Raw genomic sequence first — 25,088 nt, 5'->3', positions numbered from 1 at the left:
TAATAATAGAAAAACAGTAACAATGACAAAAACACCAATTAGGAAAACAACAAGAATTGTAATTACAACAGTAACAATTATAAAAATTAAGAAAAAAATAAACATCAAATAGTAACATAAGAAAAACAAAAAAATATATCATGGACTGTGAATATATTACGTATGTGTGTGTATATGTATGTGGTTATATGTATTTGAGTGCGTGAGGATGTATGTACATATATGTGTGGGTGTGTGTATGTGAGTATTGTGTGTGTGTGTATGTGTATCGATGTATGTGAGGATATGTGAATGTATATGTTTGTATGTATTGTGTATAAGAGTATCTACACATGCATGTGTGTGTGTGTGTTGAAATCTAACGTTAATTAAACAATGAGACGAGATGAGTGGGTGTGGGAGACAGGCTGGGTGGGAGTAGTAGGGGGGGAGAATATTTGATATAAATGGGGGGGAGGGAGGTCTAGGCTAGTGGTAGCGGCGGTGGGAGATAACAGATATAGCAGGAGGAGGAGAGAAGTGGTGGGGGTGAAGAGAAGAGATCTGCTAATCAAACACAGAACAGACCAGGCTAATTGAGAATTCAGAGAGAGAGAATCGGTTTAAAAGTCGGTTGGACACAGCTTGGAACCCACCAATGGCCAAAGTTGGTCAAGAAAAAACTGAAGGACCAGTGCATCTGACCAATGCATCTATGTCAGAGTGGTCATTACAAGTGAGGGTAAACATCATGTATGGAAACACACGTACGAAGTGGTATCGAAAGGTTGCCGGACTCATTATGTTTAATAAAAAATAAACTTATTTGAATGGAACTAGTTTCAGCTCATAAGCTGTGGCCATGCTGGGGCCTGCAATTTCCTAATATCATCTCCTTTGAGATAGTCACCTTGTGCAGCAACACATCAGTCCCAGCATTCTTACCAATTTTGGAATCTGGTCTGGAAGCCATTTTCTGTGAGTCAAGGACCTTCTGTGATTTGCCATTGATCTCGGCAACGGTGTTAAAACAGTGACCTTTCAGCTGAATTTTCATCTTGGGGAAGAGATAGATATCTGCAGGTACTAAATCTGGTGAATAGGGCAGGTGTGGAAGTGATGCCATGTTGCTTTTGGTGAGAAACTCATGAGTGATGGAAGCTCAGTGAAGAATCCAGTTCTTTGCACTCCACAGATTCGGTTGCTTTCATTGAATGTCTTCCCTCAAATGCTTCAAAATATTGCAGTAGAACTCTCAATTGACGGTCCAGCCCTGGGGGATGAAGTCTTGATCCACAATACTATATTTCTGGGGGTGAGGGTGGTAATGCTCATGGCAGGTCTTCCAGAACGTTCTTCATCTTCCAGGGACGTTCTTCCATTTTTGAAGCACCTACGCCACACGAAACACTGCGAATGACCCATTGCCTCATTACTATAAGCTTGCTGGATAATACTCAATGTCTCTGTGGCAGACTTCCCAAGTTTAACACAAAATTTCACGCTGGTTCTTTGTTCCTGTCCATGACTACAGCATACATGTGATCACAAAAAGACAAATTTCACAACTTGCGAAGTAAACACAGGCGTAGGAGTGGCTGTATGATAAGTAGTTTGCTTACCAACCACATGGTTCCAGGTTCAGTCTCACTGCGTAGCACCTTGGGCAAGTGTCTTCTACTACAGCCTCAGGCCAACCAAAGCCTTGTGAGTGGATTTGGCAGACAGAAACTGAAAGAAGCCCGTCATATATATATATATATATTTATATGTATATATTTGTGTGTCTGTGTTTGTCCCTCCAACATCACTTGACAACTGATGCTGGTGTGTTTACGTCCCCGTAACTTAGCGGTTCAGCAAAAGAGACCGATAGAATAAGTACTAGGCTTACAAAGTCCTGGGGTCAATGTGCTCGTCTAAAGGCAGTGGTCCAGCATGGCCACAGTCAAATGACTGAAACAAGTAAAAGAGTAAAGAGTATGTCACTCAGCAGACTGCCTCAAGAATGTCACTACTAACTTTCACTGTGCCCTCAACTATGTGCTGCCATCTGTTGGTGTGCTACACAACTAGCCTGGGAACTTTTTGATATCACCTCGTACACACATATACAGAGATTAAGAAATAGAGGAGACATAGGAGCAAAATCACAAGAGGGATTCTTCATGATGAGCAGTTAAGCATTTTGTGTGGCGATATAAAAGCAGAACAAGATGATTGGATCGTAACCATAGTTTCCACTGGTCATGCTTGGGAAATCCATCTGGAAAGTGTAATAACTTATTTGTGAAAGGATCCTATGGAGGAGATGCCTGAGGATTCTGCCTCTAAGATTTTCCTGTGAATAGCAGACGGAGAAGATGGTTGGCTGGCAGGAAATAGGGGAGCAAGGTGATTAACATTCAGGTGATATGATAGTCTATGGAGTCCCCCCCACCCAGAACAAAGCTGTTTATCACACCTCAAGCTCACTGTTTCACATACATTAGCGCTGATGCTATCCAGGAGAATTAGGAGTAATTCAGCTAACAAAATAGTCCTTGCAACCCCACAATAAAGGGACTACCTGTGTGTGTATGTGTGAACAACGATCTTAGATACGAAATGTCGAACCAAATCAGCGCCAGTTATAATTTCTACAGAAAATCTGTAGGGATAACCTTAACAAGTGATATAAGAGCACTGCTAACACAGTAGAAGATGGCATTGACTTATAAAAGTATTTGATATACTTAATGCATTTAATATATTATGGTTGCAGAACAAAATACTACATCCCTAAAAGTCATTAATGTTTATTTTATCAATCCCCATGTTGAACTGCAAAATGACAGGAAATACACGCACACACACATGATAGACTTCTGTACAGTTGTGGAACATGACGGTCACTACATAAACCTGACGATTGTGTATAGCACGAAAGTACTAGTTTATTTCAATATTTTGTAAAATTGTAAATAATAAAACTGAAATCAGACCAAGTTGGAATTTCATTGATTAATATATATTCTTCTATACACAATCATACAAACTTGGATATGTGTGTGTGTATATCATCATTTAATATCTGCTTCCCATGCAGGCATGGGTTGAACAGTCTCACAAGAGTTGACAAGGCCAGAGAGCTATGCCAGGCTCCATTTGCTTATTATATGGTTTCTATGGCTGGATGCCAACCACTTTACAGAGTGTACTGGGTGCTTTTTACGTGGCACTATATGTATACACATATACATATATATATATATATATATAAATATATATATCCATGTGGATAGGAAAGCCTGTTTTCTTTCTGTCAGGAGCTTATATGCCCCTTTATTAGACTATTTTCCTTGGTCATTACATGGTGATCGCCATAAGCTTTGAGCTTATATAAAAATACCATTATTATTCTTTACAGGATTGTAAATCATGCCGCCAAATAAAAAACTATTCGCACTGAAATATATAGATATATATATATATAAATATATATGTATGTAAACATGTATGTATATATGTACACACATATACGTGTGTATGCATAAGTGAGTGTCTCTTTGTCTCTCTTTGTATCTCTTAGAGCCTGACAGTTCTAAATGTGTATTATGACAATCATACAGGCTGTGTCATTCATTTCCAATATTCTGCAAAAACATGTCAGGCCACGGGGAATAAATAATACCTAGCTTGAAAACAAGTAAGGGCTGGTGGCAGGAAAAGCATCATCATCATCATCGTTTAACGTCCGTTTTCCATGCTAGCATGGGTTAGACAGTTCAACCGGGGTCTGGGAAGCCAGGTGGCTGCGCCAGGCTCCAGTCTGATCTGGCAGTGTTTCTACAGCTGGGTGCCCATCCTAACGCCAACCACTCTGTGAGTGTAGTGGGTGCTTTTTAAGTGCCACCAGCACAGGGGCCAGAGGTGGCTGGCAGACGGCCACGATCGGTTGGTGTTTTTTACATGTCACTGCATCGATAAAATCCATTTGACTCCCATGCAAGCATGGAAAAGCAGATGTCAATATGATGATGATAGTGATGGTGATGACTCAGGGCCAGGGCAAAAACAACAAGAGATGTCGAGCCCTCTTCATCGAATATTATTTCTTATTTTTGAGTTGCAGGTCTCCTAGAAAGGTTGCATTTACGACAACTACTGCTTGGTTGTTTGTTCGTGTGTGTGTATGTGTGTGTTAGTTTACCTGGCATTGAAGAAGTAGATAGGTCTCCAGTCTTGTGAATGGACAAGGGGTACAGAGAGAGAGAGAGAGAGAGAGAGAGAGAGAGAGAGAGTCATCTTTCATACGTTTGGCGCTAAACAATGTGGATTAGCAGAACATTGGTTTTTATGAGCCAAAGTGACTGGTGAAGACGTTTATGGCTATTTTCTTTTGGCACATGGGTGTAAGAGGGGAGGTGGGGTGGTGGGTGGGGGTGGTTGCATTTGTGTGAGACTTTGGGTGTGTATATGTATGAAAGACAGATTGCATATATGTGTGTGTGTGCATGTGTAAGAGGAGGAACTTGTGTGAGACAGAAAGCGTATGCAGGTGTATGTGTGTGCATGAAGGACAGCTTTTGTGTGTGTGTGTGTGTGTATGAAAGAAGCAAAGAAAAAGCACAAAACGGAAGGTATGAGTGCATGCGTGTGTGTGCGTATGTCTGTGTGTGTGTGAGAGTGTAGTCACATGCATGGGTATGTATACGTGTATGCACGTGTGGAGTGTATGTATGCAAATGTGTGTGCGTGTGTGTGTGCGTGTGTGCGCGCATGCGTGAGTCAGTGTTAGAATAAATGCAGACATGATAGATTGACTTATCACAGTGTCCGCTGCCGCCACCGCCACCACCACCACCACCACCACCGTCCTTTTCTCCTTGGAAAAGCCAAGCACCAAGCAAGAGAACTGGGATCAATTTCAGTTAATTTTCTTCAATGAAAACAAATGTAACCGGCCATCTTGAATACAGATTAGGTTGTTGTACAGCCCTGCTTGACTCAACATTTCAAACCCCCCACCCCCTTACAACATACACACATACATACACAGGTACACACAGGCACACACACACACACACACACTCATATTTATCTTTTTCTTCCTCTCCCTTACTCTACCTGTTTGTCTTTTAGCCTTTCTGCTATCTATTTTTCTCTTACACACTCAATCTATCTGTCTCTCTACCTCTACAAACTCCCCTCTTCTCTCTCTCTCTCTCTCTAACCTATTCCAGTTCTTTCTTTCTAAGTATACAGCCATTTATCTTCTCGGGCTGAAACACACACACACACACATACATACATATATATATATATATATAGAAAGAGAGAGAGAAAGAGTGATTTGCACTTGAACAATCTTACCTCATCATTCTGTGTGTATGCTCTTCAATATACACCGTCCCTTAGACAAACACACCTCATTACATCCACATTCTGTATACCCACCTCTCTCTCTCTGTGCATCTATCTTTCTTCCTTTTCTCACACACGTCCATGCCCAACCTGTATCTCTTTTATGCTGGGCCTATCTCTCAGTACAAGCTACATCTATCCATATATTTGGCTTGCTAGCTATCTTCCTTTACACACACACACACACAAAGTCTTTTTCTATGATTTCTATGTCACCATATCAATGTGTCTGTCTGTCTGTCTGTCTTTCTATCTATCTCTCGCTCTCTCTATCGATCTATCTACCTAACTATCTAATTGGTTATCTACCTACCTAACTACTTATCTATTCCATTTTGTCACCCCCCCTCTCTCTCTTTCTATCAATCTATCAGTCTACCTATCTCTCTGTCTATTTGTCTGCCTATCTATCTATCAATCTGTCTATCTGCATATCTATCTACATATCCATTTATCTGTCTACCTGTCCATCTATCTAACTATCCATCTATTTGACTGTATTCATGTATGAATGTCTGTCTATCTATCTATCTATCTATCTATCCTTATCTATCTGTCTATCTATCTATCTAGCTATCCATATCTATCTATCTATCTATCTATCTATCTATCTATCATCTATCATCTATCTATCTATCTATCCTTATCTATCTGTCTATCTATCTATCTAGCTATCCATATCTATCTATCTATCTATCTATCTATCTATCATCTATCATCTATCTATCTATCTATCCTTATCTATCTGTCTATCTATCTATCTAGCTATCCATATCTATCTATCTATCTATCTATCTGTCTATCTATCCTTATCTATCTATCTATCCATATCTATCTATCTATCTGTCTATCTATCCTTATCTATCTATCTATCCATATCTATCTATCTATCTATCTATCTATCTATCTATCTATCTATCTAATCTATCTATCTATCTATCTATCTATCTAATCTATCTGCATGTAAGTCTCTCCCTATCTCCTACCACTACTCTAAATATCTAATCTCATTCATTTGATTGATAGTACCATCTCCTCCTCTTCCTCACCCCATCCTTTCTCACAACCACCCCCTTCTCTCCCCCTCTCTTCTCCATCGTCTGCCATCTCCCTTCTGTTCTTCCATTCCAGTAGTGTGTCGGTATGTGTGTCTATGCATATCTGCCAGTGCACACTGTGCCTGTGTGTGTGTGACTGCTTTGAACGTGCATATGAATACATGCAAGCAAATGGCAATGTGTGTATGTATGTGCAAGTGTGCAGAACTACGTGTGCTTAGAGAATGGAGGGGGTGGTGCTGGTGTGTTTGTGTGTGTGTGCATATGTGCAAAGTGTATACTCATGAATGGTGTGTGTGTATGTATGCATGTATGTATGTATCTATGTACATGTTGATTTTGTGTGTATGTGTATAGAAATGATATAGAATGGTTACAGTGTATGGTGTTGTCATACGTGTGCCTGTATATATAAGAATGAAATTAACAGTAAATGTGTGTGCATGCATATGTATACATAAATAGATAGAGAGAGAGAGAGAGAGAGGAGACAAACATAGAGGTGTGTGTGTGTATATATATGCGGATGTGTGTGTGTATGCATGTATATATTTATATATATATATTCTTTTATTTGTTTCAGTCTTTTGACTGCGGCCATGCTGGAGCACCGCTTTTCGTTGAGCAAATCGACCCCTGGACCAGTAGGGTAAAACAGGAATAAAAGGGGGTCCATGAGCAAAATCCGGCTGAGAAGCACTGAGCTGGTTGCTGTTGTTTAGACCTAGGACAGTCCTGATTGAGCAGACCTTTTGATCAAAATGACCACACTACCTAAGGTTTGTCTTTAGAGTGATAGGAGTATCTAGAACTACAATACTTGATATCTCCTTTTGCTCCTTTTTAAGCGTGATCTGAGGGGGATTTGGTTGTTATTTCTTATTTCTTTATTGTCCAGAAGGGGCTAAACACAGAGGGAACAAACAAGGACAAACAAAGGGATTAAGTCGATTACATCGACCCCAGTGCGTAACTGGAACTTAATTTATCGACCCCAAAAGGATGAAAGGCAAAGTCGACCTCGACGGAATTTGAACTCAGAATGTAATGGCAGACGAAATACCGCTAAGCATTTCGCCTGGCATGCTACCGTTTCTGCCAGATCGCCACCTGATAGCCATGATCTGGCTATCATATCACACAGAAATCCAAATTGGAGAAGTATAAGGCAGAGTTCCAAGCAGCTGAAATCCAGGAGAGCCAATCTATGAAATTAATTCAAAAGGAGTACATAGATCATAAAGCGTCAGATCACCAGAACATCATGGTTATCTCAACTCAAGAGCTGAAGCATTGATGTAAACAGTGATGTTCTGGTGATCTGAAGAGCAAGCCTTCTATATCTGCATTGATTTGTAAATGTACAATTGTACCTTGTAATATGGAGCACACATATTAGTGCAGACATGTAAAATAATTTATTATACACTGAAATTATTATCATATAATAAAGGTTATGAAACAGCTGTAATCCTATGGATATCAAGTGGTTAAATAAATATATTCACCTCTCATACCTCCTAACTTTTTATGGTCTCTATAATTCTCACAAAATAATTTCACTGATTGGATCTCCTGGATTTCAACTACATAGAACTCTGTACATTGGCTGGCCTTGTATCAAAAATAGAAATCAATAACAGTGATATACATATACAAAATGTAAGATATTTTCTACCCTGATGGCAGAGGCTGAGTTTATCCAGTGTTCACTGCTTCCATTACAGCCGCATGTTGAGATGAACTACATCTACCAACATTATAAAGGATCTCTGAACCCCCCAGAAACAGCTGTTGGACTTGTAACACCTTTCTTCTGCCCCTTCAATTTTCTCCGTCATTTGTACCCTGTGTAAATTGGATCTATAAGTATAAATATCTATATATTCATACTTAAATGTTCATCGCCTGAAAGTTTCCACCTTTTGCTATCTCTCGTTTTTGCATGTATACATATATATACTGAAAGACCTCCCCTACCAGTTCTTCAATCCAAGTGGCTAACAGCAGTAATTTAACAGTAATGTGTTCAATGTTGTACTGTACATATGTAGTACACTGTAGGGTTGACCAGTACTGAGAGGCTGGCTTCATTCCAGGTTGAATGGTTTCACTTCACAAAAACACATAACACATGTATTTGTCTATTTGTTGTTGATGTTGTTTAGCCCCAGGTCAGTGCCGATCCAGTCCTAGCTGTTTGCAGCACAAATTCGTAGTTCTTCAGTCATGCTTTTATCTTAAACTAGTGTGTCCTTCCATTTCTTAAACGAGAAGCACTGATTTGAAGGAAATTTGACTGTTGTTTCCAGCAGAACAGGGAACTATCTAGAGACTCACATTCTAGTAAGCTTACAGTACCTGGAAGTTTCCAGCTATATTCTTTTATTCTTTTACTTGTTTCAGACATTTGACAGCAGCCATGTTGGAGCACAGCCTTTAGTCAAACAAATCAAGCCCAGGACTTATTCTTTGTAAGCCTAGTACTTTTCTATCGGTCTCTTTTGCTGAACTGCTAAGTTACAGGGACATAAGCACATGAACATTGGTTGTCAAGCAACGCTGAGAAGGGACAAACACAGACATACAAACATATACATATACATATATATATATATATATATATATATATATCACCGTGACCAACCAGACTATTCAGATGTTGTTACACATCGCTGGTCACAATGCACTTCGCATTGTTTTAGCCTTCAAATGACACCACCCTGCTGGCTAAGCGAGCAGGCTAGCAGAAGAAAGAGTGAGATAAAGTTGTGGCGAAAGAGTACAGCAGGGCTCGCCACCATCCCCTGCCGGAGCCTCATGGAGCTTTTGGTGTTTTCGCTCAATAAACACTGACAACGCCCGGTCTGGGAATCGAAACTGCGATCCTATGACCGCAAGTCCGCTGCCCTAAACACTGGGCCATTGCGCCTCCACACACACACACACATCCATATATATATACAATGGGCTTCTTTCAGTTTCTGTCGACCAAATCTACTCAGAAGGTTTTGGTTGGCCTGAGGCTATACTAGAAGACACTTGCCCAAGGTGCCACACAGTTGGACTGAACCCAGAACCATGTGGTTGGTAAGCAAGCTTCTTACCAGACAGCTATTCCTGTGCGCAAAGTGAATAACTTTGAGGGTAGGACTGGATGGGCTTTGCCAGGAGGGTGAGTTTCATTTGATGGTGGAGTTGGTGTTTGTGGTAGTATTAGTAATAGTAGTAGTAGTAGTAAAGGCTGTAGCAGGTGGTGGTGGTTGGGATGAAAGAAAGCATTAGGAATTCTCTAACAAGCTGGATATTTGTATGATTATGTGACAGCAGTTGCAGATGTTGTTGCAATAAAGAGCTGTGCATGCAGCCGGCACACGCAAACGTGGAAGAGCGATGTCACAGTGCCAGCAGAAACTGGTCTTGAGAGGGCGCAGATGATACAGATGCCATTTCCCTGGTGTTGATGTGGTGGCTACTAAAAATAGCCTCACTGATGATTATCCACCACAGTCGCAGCAGTTGCAGATATTGCATCGGTGTTACGGTATCTATGAAATTTCTGCCGTTCGAGTCGAAGCATACTAATGCAACAGAGTCAACGCTACCGATTACAAATTAAAACACACACACGTAAACACACTGACTATATCAACGTATGCACTCGCTAATGCACATTATATTTATAATGCATACAAACCAGCACATGACAACGAATGTTTGCATGTATCTTCATATGAAAACAGATATATGCAGTGCCACAGATGCATGTACATATTGGAATTAATATAAATGCACACACACAGGCCCTTTTTGTGGAAAAATGTATGCATACATGCATATATATGTGCACATACACACACACACATATACTAGATACCTTTATAGAAAAATGTGCATATAAGCACATTCACAAACAGTTAAATGCATGTCTGTGTATATATATATATATATATATATATATATATATGTGTGTGTGTGTGTGTGTGTATGTGTGTGTTTGTGTATGTGTACATACATACATATATATATATTACATACATATATATATATACATACATATATATATTACATACATACATATATATGTACATACATATATATATATTACATACATACATATAGATGTACATATATATATATGTATATATATATATATGTATATGCATTCACACGTGCAATTAGAAATGCTTGTGTGCACACACAATTACATACATATGCATCTACAGACATGCCTATATCTATATACATATGTATATCTATCTCTTTATGTGTGCATATATGTGAATATATATATATATATATACACACATGTATATTTATGTATGTATATCTATCCATCTATATGTATGTATATATATATATAATATATATATATACGTGTATGTATGTCTATCTATTTACATAGTCTCACACTTATGCAGATGTATTTCTATAGGTATGTACAATGGCAAACACACATATGCACAATTACAAGTTATAAATGCACAGATGGACAACCAGATGCTTCAATACATGCACAGCTACATGAATATGCACATACACGCACACACTATCAACGATGCATTTATACATGGCTGCAGATGTATGCATGCACGCCCACACATGCGCGAATGTATAACCACACATAACCTAAGATGCATCCATAAATGCATACCACACATATGCACATGCATTGCTGCCCACGCATATGAATGCACATATATTGCGTTGACATTTCTAGGTCAAGTTAATTACAGCTGTTGCTGCAGAGTGGGCAGAGAGGATGATATGATGATGACGATGATGTTGATGATGGGCATTGTCCAGGTGTGGGGATAGTGTGGACAGATGGTGGGGGTGGCGAAAAAGAAGAATAAGACCTCAGAGGAGGGGGAGGAGAAGGAAGAGGAATGAGAGCAGTGAGTAAAGGATCTTGATAAAAAAAAAAAGAAGTGGTGGATGAGAGAGGAGGGGGAAGAAGATGAATGTAAAGTGTAGGGTGGCAGTGGTTGTGTGTTGTGATGTGGAGGAGAAAGGGAGGAATAGAGAAATGAAAGATGGTCGAGGGGGAGGTGGCAGTCATGATGGAGGAAAGGGAAGAAAGATAAAGAGGAGCGATAGAGAGAGAGTAGTACGAGGAGGAAGCGAAGAGTAGGGAGGGGGATGACGAGGGCAAGAAAAGAAAAGGAAGAAAAATTGACAGGGAGAAGAGCTGGAAGAAGGGGAGAAGAGGAAGATAAAAGCAAAGGAGGAAAGAACAAATGAGATGAGGAGGAGGAAGTTGAGGAAGAGAAAAAGAAAAGGAAGAGCAAGAAGAGGGAAGAGGATGAGAAAGGAAGAGTAGATAAGGAAAAAAGATGAGGAGAGAGGAAGAGAAAGAAGTACACTAGTCATTATTGTGGGCTTAATTAGGATGTTGTTGTAATGAAAAGAGAGTGATGAAGGCCACCATGCATTAATGATGGTAGTCATTAGTGGTGGCCATGGTTATCATCATCATCATCTTCAGTCTTATCAGTTTAAAACAAACAAGAGTGAAAGTGAAAGTAGAGAGCTAACCAATACTTTGTAAGTGAATTTGTAGATGGAAACTGTGTGGAAGCACATTGTATATATATGTATATGTGTATGTGTGTGAGTGTGCATGAGTGAGTTCTTGTCTCTGTGTTAGCCCCCTACTACTGCTTGACAACCACAATTGGTTTGTTTACATCCTCATAACTTAATGGTTCAGCAAAAAGAGAGTGATAGAATAAGTACCAGACTTTAAAAAAAAAAGTTCTGGGGTCGATTTGATAGACTAAAATATTAAAGCTGATGCTCCAGCATGACCACCGCCCAGTGGCGGAAACAAGTAAAAGGTTAAGAGATAAAACAAAAAACCCAGAGACAGGTAGAGAAAAATCAAACGAGACAGGTGAATAAGAATAAAACAGGAAGGCTATGTCTGGTGGAACGGAGGTGTCTTGACATTGCTATTTTGCTGCCACCTACGTAGCATCTGATTTGATGCTGACTTATTTTATCACAAACATTTTAATGTTTTTCTCTCCCTCTCTGGTTATTTTATGCGTGTGAGGATATTCCTCTTTATTTATGCGTCTGAGGAGAAGGGGATAGTGTTTATGTTATTTGCATCCAATTAGTAAATTGTAACAGCTCTCTCTCTCTCTCTCTGTATGTGTATATTTGTGCATGAGTGTGTTTGTGTGTTTCCCTCCAGTGCCAAACAGTATTGATGCCAAAAACAGGTTCTATGTCCAGTCAGCTGTGCCAAATAGCCAGCTGTCCAAACAGCTGTACCCAATTGTCCAGTTATCTCACTCTGTGATGGAATTCCTTTCATAAGATCATTCTTTGAATCAGAGCTGACCAAAGAAGGAGGCACTTCCCTCTCCTAAAAAAAAAACCCAAGTGAACTCACTTGAAGATGGCTTAGTGAAGAGAAGATGTACTACCAATGACAGGATTTGAACCATTGACCTATATACAGTGGTACCTTGGTTTATGAATGCCTTGCACCATGAACAAATTTGGTTTACAAACAATTTTTCAAACACAAAACATTTTGGGAGACAAATGGTATCTCAAGTAATAAACAGGCAAACTGGCAACAATAGTTGGCACCAAGCTGGGAGTATAAGAGGCAGAGCATCAGTTGCTATACAGCTTTCACTCAGTTCACATCCCTGCTTGTATTTACTGTACCTTCTCTTGAATATTCTATGAGAAAATATAGTTTTGCTTTATGAATATTTTGGGTGACAAAAGGCCTTCAGGAACAAATTAAATTTGTAAGCCAAGGTGTCACTGTATAACAACAGTACCCTATTGTCTTGCTCCCAATACAACCTCTACACTACCCCATCCTGTACCACTACAGTAAATAATAAACAAATGGACGATAGCTATAGTCAACTTCTCCTCAATACCGTTCTCTTCCTAGACCACTGGTTCCCAACCTGTGGTCCATGAACTAAATTCAAAATTTCATATATGTCATCATCATCATCTTATCATCCGTTGTCCATGCTGGCATGGGTTGGACGGTTTGACTGAGCTGGCATGCTGGAAGGCTGCGCCAGGCTCCAGTCTGATTTGGCATGGTTTTCTATGGCTGGATGCCCTTCCTAGCACCAACCACTCCGAGAGTGTAATGGGTATTTTAATATGCTACCAGCATGGGTGCCATTTGCATGACACCGATATCTGCCACAACTGCAATTTTGCTTGGCTTGATGGGTCTTCTTCTCAAGCACGACATGATGCCAAAGGTCTTGGTCATTGCCTCCGTAAGGCCCAATACTTGAAAGGAACTTGACCACTTTTCCACCATGGGGCCCAATGCTCGAAAGGAACTCAACCACCTTGCCTCTGTGAGGTCCAGGCCCAATGCTCAAAAGAAACTCATCCACTATGGCTACATAAAGATAAGCATATTAAAAGGGGCCTGTGGGAAAACTCATTTAAATAAAAGGGGTCCTTAGTAGTGAAAAGGTTGGGAACCACTGCTCTAGAATGTAAAATGTGGATGCAGGCTTGGCTATGTGGTCAAGAGGTTTGCTTCCCAACCATGTGGATCTGGGTACAGTCCCCCAGTAGCAAGCATCTATGATAGCCCATAGCCCTCAGCTGACCAATGCCTTGCGAGTGGTTTTGGTGGAGGGAAACTGAAAGAAGCCCATCACACACACACACATATATTATATTGGGTTATCCGGAAAGTTTGTGCCGATTTATAGTAGCTTACCTTTCAACTTATTTTAGAACATGGTTGAGTCCATAAAATAGGATTTGACAACACCTCCATTTAGAGAACAGTTTAAGCTATCTTTTTGTGGAAGGCTTATGTTCCTATAACCTGTGTTAGTTTTGTAATCCTTTAAAATGGAAGATAAGAAAGTTCATTTTCAGCACTTGATGCTTTGGGAACCAGACAAAAATTGCTGCAGCTCAGCTGGGATGTGTTACCCCACCCTCCATATTCACCAGATATTGCTCCTTCGGATTTCCACTTATTCAGTTCTCTGCAGAATAGTCTTAATGGTAAAAATTTCAATTCCTTGGATGATGTAAAAAGATACCTTGATGAATTCTTTGTCATGAAACCACCTCAATTCTACGAAGAGGGTAATTTCAAGTTAAAGGAAAGATGGAGACGTGTTGTGCAACAAAACGATTCATATTTGGTTGATTAAAAATGTAATGACAAGTATTTATTGACCTTTTTTATTCCTTCAAAAATCTGCACAAACTTTCCAGACAACCCAATAATATACAGATGTGTGTATGTTTGTATGTGTATGAGCACATGTGTGTTACTCTTTGGCTTGATATCACATGGTCATTGTAAACAAGCATCAATGTCGTACAAGTGGTGTCCTTCATTTCCATATCTAGTAACAAGGAAATATTACATTACTTGGAAATGGGTGAGGATTGGTAACAAGAAGGGCGTCTGGCGCTTGAAAATCTGCTTCAATGAATTCTGTCTGACCCAGGCAAGCATGGAAAAGACGTTAAATGATAACGAAAACTTGAGTCTGTGTGTCACTTAGTTTCAACATAATGTAATGCTCATAAGTAAGTGTCACCATCATACAGGTGCTATTACTACCTTGCCTGGAAACAGATGGGGGTGGTGGCAACAGGAAGTGCATCTTGGCTGTAGAAAATCTGCCACAAAAAATTCCATCTGATATAAGCAAGTATGGAAAAGTGGCTGTTAAAAATGATGCTAATGATGATGCTGATGACAATGATGATGGTTTCACAGTTTTCGTGAAACCAATTTCACTCACAAGATGTGATCTCACCTGAAGCTAATGGTAAAAGACATTGGTCTGAGATGTCCCATAGCAGGATTGAAACTGTTGCTTCACGATTGATTCACAATTGCATACACACACACACACACATTCATGTGCACAATGACAGTCATACATATGTTCTGATACACATACTGCTTCTCTCATATATGCAGTTTCTCTCTCTCTCTCTCACACACACAGATTCACTTCTCTCAAGTACACACACACACACACACAAAAAGATACCTTCACACGTCACAGGAATAATCAGACATTCACACACTCTCTCTCCATCACACACATATATACACACAAATTCTCTCCTCTCTTTTACTCACACATACACACACACACACACAATTCTTCACACTCTAAAGCATTCAATCAGTCTGACCACATCAGAGCTCCTGTTACCAAGGTAACTATGTCCGGAGAACTGGCTAGACTGTTGTCCAGAGACAGTTGTTTTGGTTCTGTACACTGACCAGCCTAGTGGTCAGTTAGCCAGATGGCTGGTTGACCAGTAGGTTGGCTGGAATGGACAGTCAGCCTCTGTCCACCCAACACCACCACCACCATTGGTCTTACTTCCTGCTACTCTTGCAGTGGAATGACACATACTCCCCCCCTACTCACCTTTTGACCACATTTCACAACACACACACTCTCAAACACATACACACATTCAGACACACTATCTCTCTCTCTCTCACACACACACACAAGATTGATTTTTATACAAACCATGCTATTTCAGAATAGATATAATAGGATGACGACGACGACGATGATGATGATGACGTTGATGATGATGACGATGATGATGATGAAAGCCAGTTATAGTATAAATAGGAATGGCTATTGTGATGATGATGATTACAATGATGATGACACCGATGATAATGATGATGACGATGATGGTGATGATGATGATGAAAGCCAGTTATAGTATAAATAGGAATGGCTATTGTGATGGTGATGATGATAATAATGACACGATGATAATGATGACGATGATGGTGATGATGATAATGAAGTTATAGTACAAGTAGGAATGGCTACTGTGATGGTGACGATGGTGATGATCATGACAATGATGATGGTGGTGATGGTAATGTGGCAGGGATTATTATGATGATGATGGCTGTGAAGACCCTGTCAATACAATCATGCCACCATTTCTCTGTAGCTAGGCTGACCACCACTACCACCATTATACAGCAGGAGCAAACATGTGGCTCCTTTTCAGCAATCAAATCACTCCTAGCTTCATCCCGTGCAATCCATTGTTCCCTATCAATAGATGAATGGGGTTGCCTCTAAGAAGACCCAGTTTTGCACAAAAGCAACCCCTATAAACCCCTTAACCGTACAAGCTAACAGGGAAGGCTATACACTAGGGGATGTTCACAAAGATAGTACTGGTAAAGAGAGGCACACGCTGCAGAAGGGGTGCCACAGAGGTAATACTCAGGGTTTCAGCAGATCACTGGGAGTGACCCACAAAGACTGTTCATTGGTCCATGAGCTGAGTTCAAAATTTGTTGAAGTATATAGACTTTTGAAAAATCTGGGAGTCAGTGGGAAAATTCATAAAATTCTTTTCATACCAAACCACCAAAAACAATGTGGTTCTGTGACCTAAACTTCCAGTTTTTAATGTAATCTAAATTGAAAACCTTTCTTCAAAATATCATGTTAGTTTATGGTCCAAACCCAGGTTTAATCGTGACAAAAGTTTTTCCTGAATTCTTCATTATTTTCAAAATGAATCAAAGCACAGGCACCTTATTTCAACAGTGCTATGGTAACAAAAGGGTTAAATAAAAAGTGGAGGTCCTTGGTAGTGAAAAGATTGGAGATCCTGCTTTGGAGGGTCACTTGATCTCCTAGAAATAATAGCAATAAAAATCATTATCAGCATAGAATGTTAACACTGTTACGGCTAGCAATAAGAGCCATCAACATCAAAAACGGATAATGTCCTTGTAGCAAGTAACAAGAGTTAACACTACTGTGGTTAGCAACAATGTAGGTAATGGTAGTTAGCAACAGCCCAAAAGTTAACACCAGTGTGGTTAACAAAAAGAGCTGGAAACAACAACAAAAAAGTGCTAATGTTGTCATTGCAGTGAGCAAAAATATAAGAATTAACACTGTTGCAGCTTGCAACAGCACAAGCATTAACACCACAATGACTAGTAGTAATGCGGAGGTGGTTAGCAACAGCACAAAAACGTAACACTATTGCTGTGAGCACAAATGCATTAACGACATCGCAAGAGCCAGAGCTGTTATGGTTAGCAACAACGCAATAGTTAACGCTGTTGCAGCTCGCAATAATGTAAGATGGTTAGCAATAGTAACAACACAGCTGTAGTTAGCAACAGATGAAGAGACAGCTTGGAAATCCAGTAAAAATTATCTTCTTTTTTTCTCTTGTCATTTTGCTTTCCTCATCAAGACTTGTCTGTCCACTAATAAACAAGACGACACGATGCTGCTACACCACCAAAAGAGACTCGATTATCAGCTGAAGAAGACTTTGATGGAATTGAATTGAATAACTTAAAAACTGGTGCCATCACTTGCAGCAATAAGCCTGTTTACCAAACTTACTGCAATGAAGCTGACGCACCAAGCCAATTAGCAACCCAATTTAGAGCAGCCGTGCACATTAGCAAAGATCCTCAAGCCTTCATCATCAACACTGATACAATCATCGTCATCAACACCTACTTTATACAACCCCCAGACCCCTCCCTTCCTACTGGCCTACACCCCCTAAAGTCAATCAACATCACCCAGCAATAATGTACTTTAACTTACACCAGCACCTCAACCACTGCTGCTGCTGCTGCTGCTGCTACTGCTACTACTACTGCTGCTGCTGCTACTACTACTACTACTACTAATAATAATAATAATGGTGCTATAGTACTTTCTGCAAGACAAAAGTTACAATTCCACAAAGCAAAAAAGAATAAATAAATAAATAAAATTCCCCCAGATAACATCATTATCATCACAATCATCATTATCAACATGACCCCCTACACCCCACTACTACTACTACTGCATACATCACCGCCATCATCATGTTAATGTCAAACAAAACTACCACCATCACCATCATCGTCACAATCATGACCGCCATGTTGCCCACAACCAGCACCACCACAACTATCACCATCACCACCACTACCAGCACTGCAACCACCACCACTACCAGCATTGCAACCATCACCACCACCACTGCAACCACTACTACAACCACCACAAACATCCCCACTACCACCACCATCACCACCACCACAACCATCCCCACTACCACTACAAGCACCACCATCACCACAACCATCCCCACCACCCTGACCACTCCCTCCACCACTACAACCATCATTACAGCAACCACACAGCACCACAACTGCAACCATCACCACCACTGCCACCATGCTGCCACCAGCGACCACCACCACCACCACCACCACCACCACCACTGCCACTACAGCCCAATCACTTATTTATCTAATTGGTCAATGTACTGGAATGCTAATAACTTCTCTTTCAGGGAATGATTGGATTTCGAAAATTGAATTAAGTGATACGTAGAAGGAGATGGGCCTATGGAATAAACTATCTGGATGGTTCTAGAATCTATTTCAAGCCAGCATCATCATCATCATCGTCATCATCGCTGTTGTTGTGATTAAATTGTTAAGCTGACAGAAATGATACAAGAGCAGCATTGAATGCCTTGTAGTATGTTTGTGCATGTGTGTGTGTGTGAGTATACACACACACACACATATATATGCACATGTGCACACACATATATGCAGTGCCCCAGCATGGCCACAGTCTAATGACCAAAACAGGATAAAAGAATATAAATTATATATATATTAAATATATATTCTTTTATTCTTTTACTTCAGTTATTTGACTGCAACCATGCTGGAGCACTGCCTTAAAATATTTTGTAGTTGAAGAAATCAACCCCAGGACTTATTTTTTGTAAGCTTAGTAATTATTCTATCAGTCTCTTTAGACAAACAGCTAAGTTTTGGGGATGTAAACACACCAACAACGGTTGTCAAGTGATGGTGACAAGCAGACACAAAGACACACACACACATACATACATACATACAGCCACTACACACATTTTTTTTTCTCTCCTTGTTTTTTCTGTGTACTTTTCTGTAGAAGTGCGTAGGCTCGAAACATAAAAGACTTTTTCTATTCCTGAGCGTTATACTAATACATCTGTTTGTTTTGTACACCACCTGTCTTCGTCTTTTGTTTTTTTCGTAAACTTTCCCTATATATATATATATGCACACACAAAAGGCTTCTTTCAGTTTCCATCTACCAAATCCACTCACAAAGCTTTGGTCGGCCCAAGGCTATAGTAGAAGACACTTGTCCAAGGTGCCACGCAGTGGGACTGAACCCAGAACCATGTGGCTGGGAAGCAAGCATCTTACCACACAGCCACACCTATATGTATATATTGATTATATATATATGCATCATCATTTGTTTTTATGTCCACTTTTCCATGCTTGCATGGCTCAGGAGGAATTTGGTGAAGCAGATTTTTCTATGTTTGGTTGCCCGGTTCAGGTTGGTTGCTCGCTAACCCGCAATTGTTTTCAATGGAGGTAATATTTCTCCATGGTTGGACATGTCTTTCATGGAAGATTGGAGACGAACAGCATCACTTGTATGATGGTGTCATTCATTTAGAACTATTACATGATAAGACAAGGACACACAAAAACATCATCATCATCATTTAATATCCATGTTCCACACTGGCATGGGGAGAATGGTCCGACAGGAACTGTCAAGTCAGAGAATTGTGCCAAGCTCTGCTGTCTGTTTGAGTATGGTTTCTACAGCTGAATGCCCTTCTTAACACCAACCAATTTATAGTGTACCGGGTGCTATTTGTGTAGCACTGCAACAGCAGAGTACAGTTCTATATTTAAGAGATGAGGAATTATGTATAATATTTACATTTGACAGATATTTGTTCTCATCTTGTTTGTTGTTAACACATTTCGGCCGATATAACCTCCAGCCTTCATCAGGTGTTTTGGGGAAATTTCAAACCTGTGTTCTCATTCCTAAGGTAGTTTTCGATGTTATAATAATAATAATAATAATAACAACAACATTGAAAAATACCTTAGGAACGAGAACTCAGGTTCGAAATTTTCCCAAGACACCTGATGAAGGCTGGAGGGTATATCAGCCGAAATGTGTTAACAACAAACAAGATTAGGACAAATATCCATCAAATGTAAATAATGAACAGCAGGACAAGATCCCTCAACTTTGAGTGTCTTGCAGTAGAAGAGAAATATGGTTACCTCAAATGGAGAGAGAGAGAGAGAGAGAGAGAAGAAGAAGAAAAAGTGGTGAAGATGTGATGGAGATGAGAGGAAGGGACCATACACCCAAGTTACAGGGGTGGTGTATATAGTGAAATGGACCAGGGATCGGAGAGGGTGAGTGAGAGGGACCTAGAGTGAGGGATGTGATGAATGGCCCTGGTAAACGGAGAGGGTATAGGGGAGATATGTTGTGGGGAAGGGATTTAATATGGACACCTCATCGTTGTTTAACGTCCGCTTTCCATGCTGGCATGAATTGGACGGTTTGACATGGAGCTGGCCAGACTACAATTGTCTGTTGCAGCATGATTTCTGGGGCTGGGTGCCCTTCCTAGCACCAACTACTTAACAGAATATGCTGGGTGCTTTTTACATGCCACCAGACACACACACACACACTCATACATACATATATAAATTAATATAGGGTAGGAAAAATTATAGAAATTTTTTCTACCAGTGGCCTAGTATGTATACAAAGTCAATAGACATATTTTTCATATAAAAATTAGTGTACATTTAAGCACAAAAGAAGCGAGCCTTAACAGGTTGCCTAACATGCTAGAAAGAACAGTCAAAAAGTTCAAACCACAGTTAAGAGCAATTTTGAAGGGAGTAAAACATGGTAAATGTTTTTATTTTCCATTCCCTTTGAAATTGCTCTTAACTGTGGTTTGGACTTTTTGACTGTTCTTTCTAGCATGCTAGGCAACCTGTTAAAGCTGGCCTCTTTTGTGTTTAAATGTATACTAATTTATATATATATATAAATAAATATAAATTCAATTAGAGGTTAAATTAGCCTCATTAAGAGATGGTATCAACCAATGAATTACTGGTTTAATACCTAATATTTGTTATGAATGATGATATTCATAAAACAATAAGTTTATATATAAATCATGGTTTATGATCATTCAAAAGAAAGTAAGTCTGCTGCAATGATTCTAAGGCACAACATATTAAAAACCTAACAGTATATCTTTTTTCTGCCCCTCTGAAGAGTTTTGCCAAATAAAATGATTTTAATCCTTTAAGCTGAATTGAAACAGCTGTAAGGGACTATGTTTGATTTTTGAAGATAATAAATTTTTATTAAATGCTATATTTTCTTATCTTCTTTTGAATGATTATAAACCATGATATATATATATATACATATATATTTGTATGAGGATTGCCTCAGTAAGTTGTGCCTTTCATTCCCCCTAAGAGCCAATAAAATGAAATGCCAGTAATGTAGTGAGGTCAATGGTATGAACCCCTCCTCTCAAAATTGCTGACTAAATAAGAGACCATTATGAAGCTAAATAACTAAAAATAGATAAAGGGCAAAGGGCATCTGGCAGTTAAACAATGCCTCAATAATATACTCATCTAACCAATGCTGGCCTGAAAAAACAGACGTAAAATAAAGAAATAAACAAAAATGATATTGTAAAAAAAAAAAAACAAAGTCTTACCTTTTGCACATTCATCGCTTTTTATGATGGAATGGTAATCATCCTCGGTGCTACTGCTGTCATCGACTGATTCTTGAGCAGATGAGCTCAAATAACGGCTGGAACATATACTTCGCAATGGGCTGGAGAAATTCCTTGTAAGGAACCTTGATGGTCTTAAAGCCTGGTCTTTGGCTGAACAATTGATGGCCCGATAAACTTCAGCTGATAAACAAAGAAAAAGAGACGGTTATATATGTATGTATGTATGTGTGTGTTTTTGTGTGTATTTCATTCATGCTCTGTATGCATTTGTTCATGTTTTGCAAACCAGTCTTATGTCTGTACTGAGTTTTTTCAGTCATAAGAATCTACTTCATATGGCTTTTTTTTTTCCCTCCCTGCTGCTTTCCAGACAATCAAGCCCAACTTTTCGCAAGGACTGAAATTATAATGACTTTGAATGAAAAGTTGGCTGATGAAATTGGTTAATCCTTGTTTATTTATTATCATTTATGTAAATTGATGTACACACATGCACATATATATAATATTTTATATGAATAAAAAAGTAAGTTTGAACAGAATAAAAGACCCAGTACAAGCAGTGCGGAGTCAAATATAATTTTCTACCCCTCAGTCATAATACCTCACATCACCAAGCACAAAGCCATCTCCCTCAATGCTGCTTCCTACCTCAGTGGAGGAGTCTTGTCTTGTGAGTTACTTGGTGATCTTGTTAGTACCTGTTGCACATAAAAAGCACCCAGTTCACTCTGTAAAGTGGTCGGTGTTAAGAAGGGCATCCAGCTGTAGAAATCATGCCAAAGCAGACACTGGAGCTTGATGCAGTCCTCTGGCTCACCACCTCTTGTTAAACCATCCAACCAATGTCAGCACAGAAAATGGACATTAAATGATGATGGCAGTTATGACAACATAAGACTGCTCTCTTCCCTATCTTTGGAAACACATACATGTGCTCAAATCTTTCTATTATTTGTGCATTAAGACTAAGGTAGGCATCATCTATATTTGAATTTTATGGGAAATTTGGGAAATATAAGAAAAGTACATTTTTCTGTGTGTTTGTATTGCCTCTCATCCTCATGTGTATTCAGTGACAGTAAACAAAGGCATTACTGTTTATGCAAGCAGTGTCCTTTGCTTGCACTCCACTGTGAAAGCAAGCCTGAGCAAAAGGTTTATTCATGTTGTGTTGTTTCTCTCCAATTCTCCACATATCCATGTTCATGATGTCACTTGATAAACTGGGAGATTATTGTTACTTTGCTTGGAAACAGGTGGGGATTGGTGCCTAGAAGGGCCAATCCAGGTGAAAAAAATCTTCCCCCAATAAACTCACATCTCATTCATGCAAACATAGAAAAATATGGATATCATATATATATATATATATATATATATATATATATATATATATATATATATATATACATATATATATATATATATATATTTATACATATATATATCATCATCATCAACATTTAACATTCACTTTTCCATGCCTGCACAGGTCACATGGAATTTGCTGAGGTAGGTTTTCTAAGGCCAAATACCCTTTCTGTCACCAACAGCCACTGGTTTTCCAGCAAGCTAATATTCCCCCATGGCCTGACAGGTTTTCCACAGTTTATTGTAAATGAATAATTTCACTTGTATGACAATGATGGTCACTTACAAGTACCAAGTGATGTCAAGATAAGGGCACGCACACAGAAATGCTCACATACATATATAAAATGAGCTCCCTTTTTGAGTTTCTGTCTATCAAATTCACTCAGGTTTTGATCAGCTTGGGGCAACAGTAGAAGATATTTGTCCAATATGCTGTACTATGGGACTAAACCCCAGACATGGTTGGGAGGCAAGCTTCTTAACACACACACAGATGTATGCATCTGTGAATGTATGTTTATATGTGTTTACCACCTTACAGAGTGGACAGTCTGCTCTGCGAGGTGCCTGGTTTTAGGAAGGGCATCCAGTCATAAAAACTGTGCCAAAACAGACACAGAAGTCTGGTGCAGTCTTCTGCCTGGCCAGCTCCTATCAAACCATCCAGGCCAAGCTAACATGGAAGACAGACATTAAATGATGACGACAATGATATATATATATATATATATATATATATATATCCCATAGTGGGATACACCCATAACCCCTATCTTACTTTGTAGTATATATATATATGTGTGTGTAAATATATATATATATATATATATAGGCACAAGTATGGAGCTGGTAAGAAGTCTACTTCCCAACTACATGGTTTCAAGTTGGTCACTTCCTAAACTGCCAGGTTAAGGGGACATAAACAAACCAATACCAGTGGCCAAGCAGTGGAAGTGAGGGAGATAAAGAAAAACACACATAACGGGCTTCACTAGTTTCTCTCAACCAAATCCACTCACAAGGTCTACAGAAAAAGACACTTGCCTAAGGTGCTATGCAGTGGGATTGAACCAGAAAACATGTGGCTGCAAAGCAAGCTTCTTGACCACACAGCTATCGTATAAGAAAGCAAAAACTCAGGTTAGTCCAGAATAAGCAAACCTATGATGAATGGCGATCCATCTTTGATCCAGCTGTCTCCCATTTGTATCATTCATTTTTAAGGCATAATTTAAAGGAGATTTGGCTGCCATTTCTAGCAGGCCAAACAACTAAATACAAGCTATCGTTGCCTCGTTATTCTGAGCCAAGTCAAACCTCATTTATCCGATAATCAAAGACATTCCAGATTCGACCATCCAGTTTATATATATATAAAAGTATCCAAACATTACTTAATGTGGCACTTTTTTTCTCTCTAAGACAGAAGGGTGTTATTTTAGGGGAAGTTGACTTCTATTTCTTAACAGATCGAACGATCATGCAGCGATGCCCTTTAGCACTGTCAAGGAGAAAACGATACCGACTACATAGAGTAAAGCTAACAACGGTAAAGAGGTATTTGTTATTGTTGTTGTTCAGCCCTAG

The 25,088-nt window shown here is 39.4% G+C and overlaps 1 protein-coding gene across 1 annotated transcript in view; it reads right to left on the bottom strand.

Moving 5' to 3' along the window:
- LOC115218467 (heat shock protein 75 kDa, mitochondrial) overlaps positions 1-25,088 on the bottom strand; it is a 192,406-nt gene that overhangs the window by 165,444 nt on the left and 1,874 nt on the right. The window contains exon 2 of the mRNA XM_029788301.2: positions 22,101-22,304. Within this exon, the coding sequence (XP_029644161.1) occupies positions 22,101-22,304 (204 nt within the window). The remainder of the gene's footprint in view (positions 1-22,100; positions 22,305-25,088) is intronic.

Source organism: Octopus sinensis, linkage group LG13, assembly GCF_006345805.1.
Source record: "Octopus sinensis linkage group LG13, ASM634580v1, whole genome shotgun sequence".
In the NCBI taxonomy this organism is placed as follows: Eukaryota; Metazoa; Mollusca; class Cephalopoda; order Octopoda; family Octopodidae; genus Octopus; species Octopus sinensis.
This window is presented reverse-complemented; position numbering and strand designations above follow the sequence as displayed.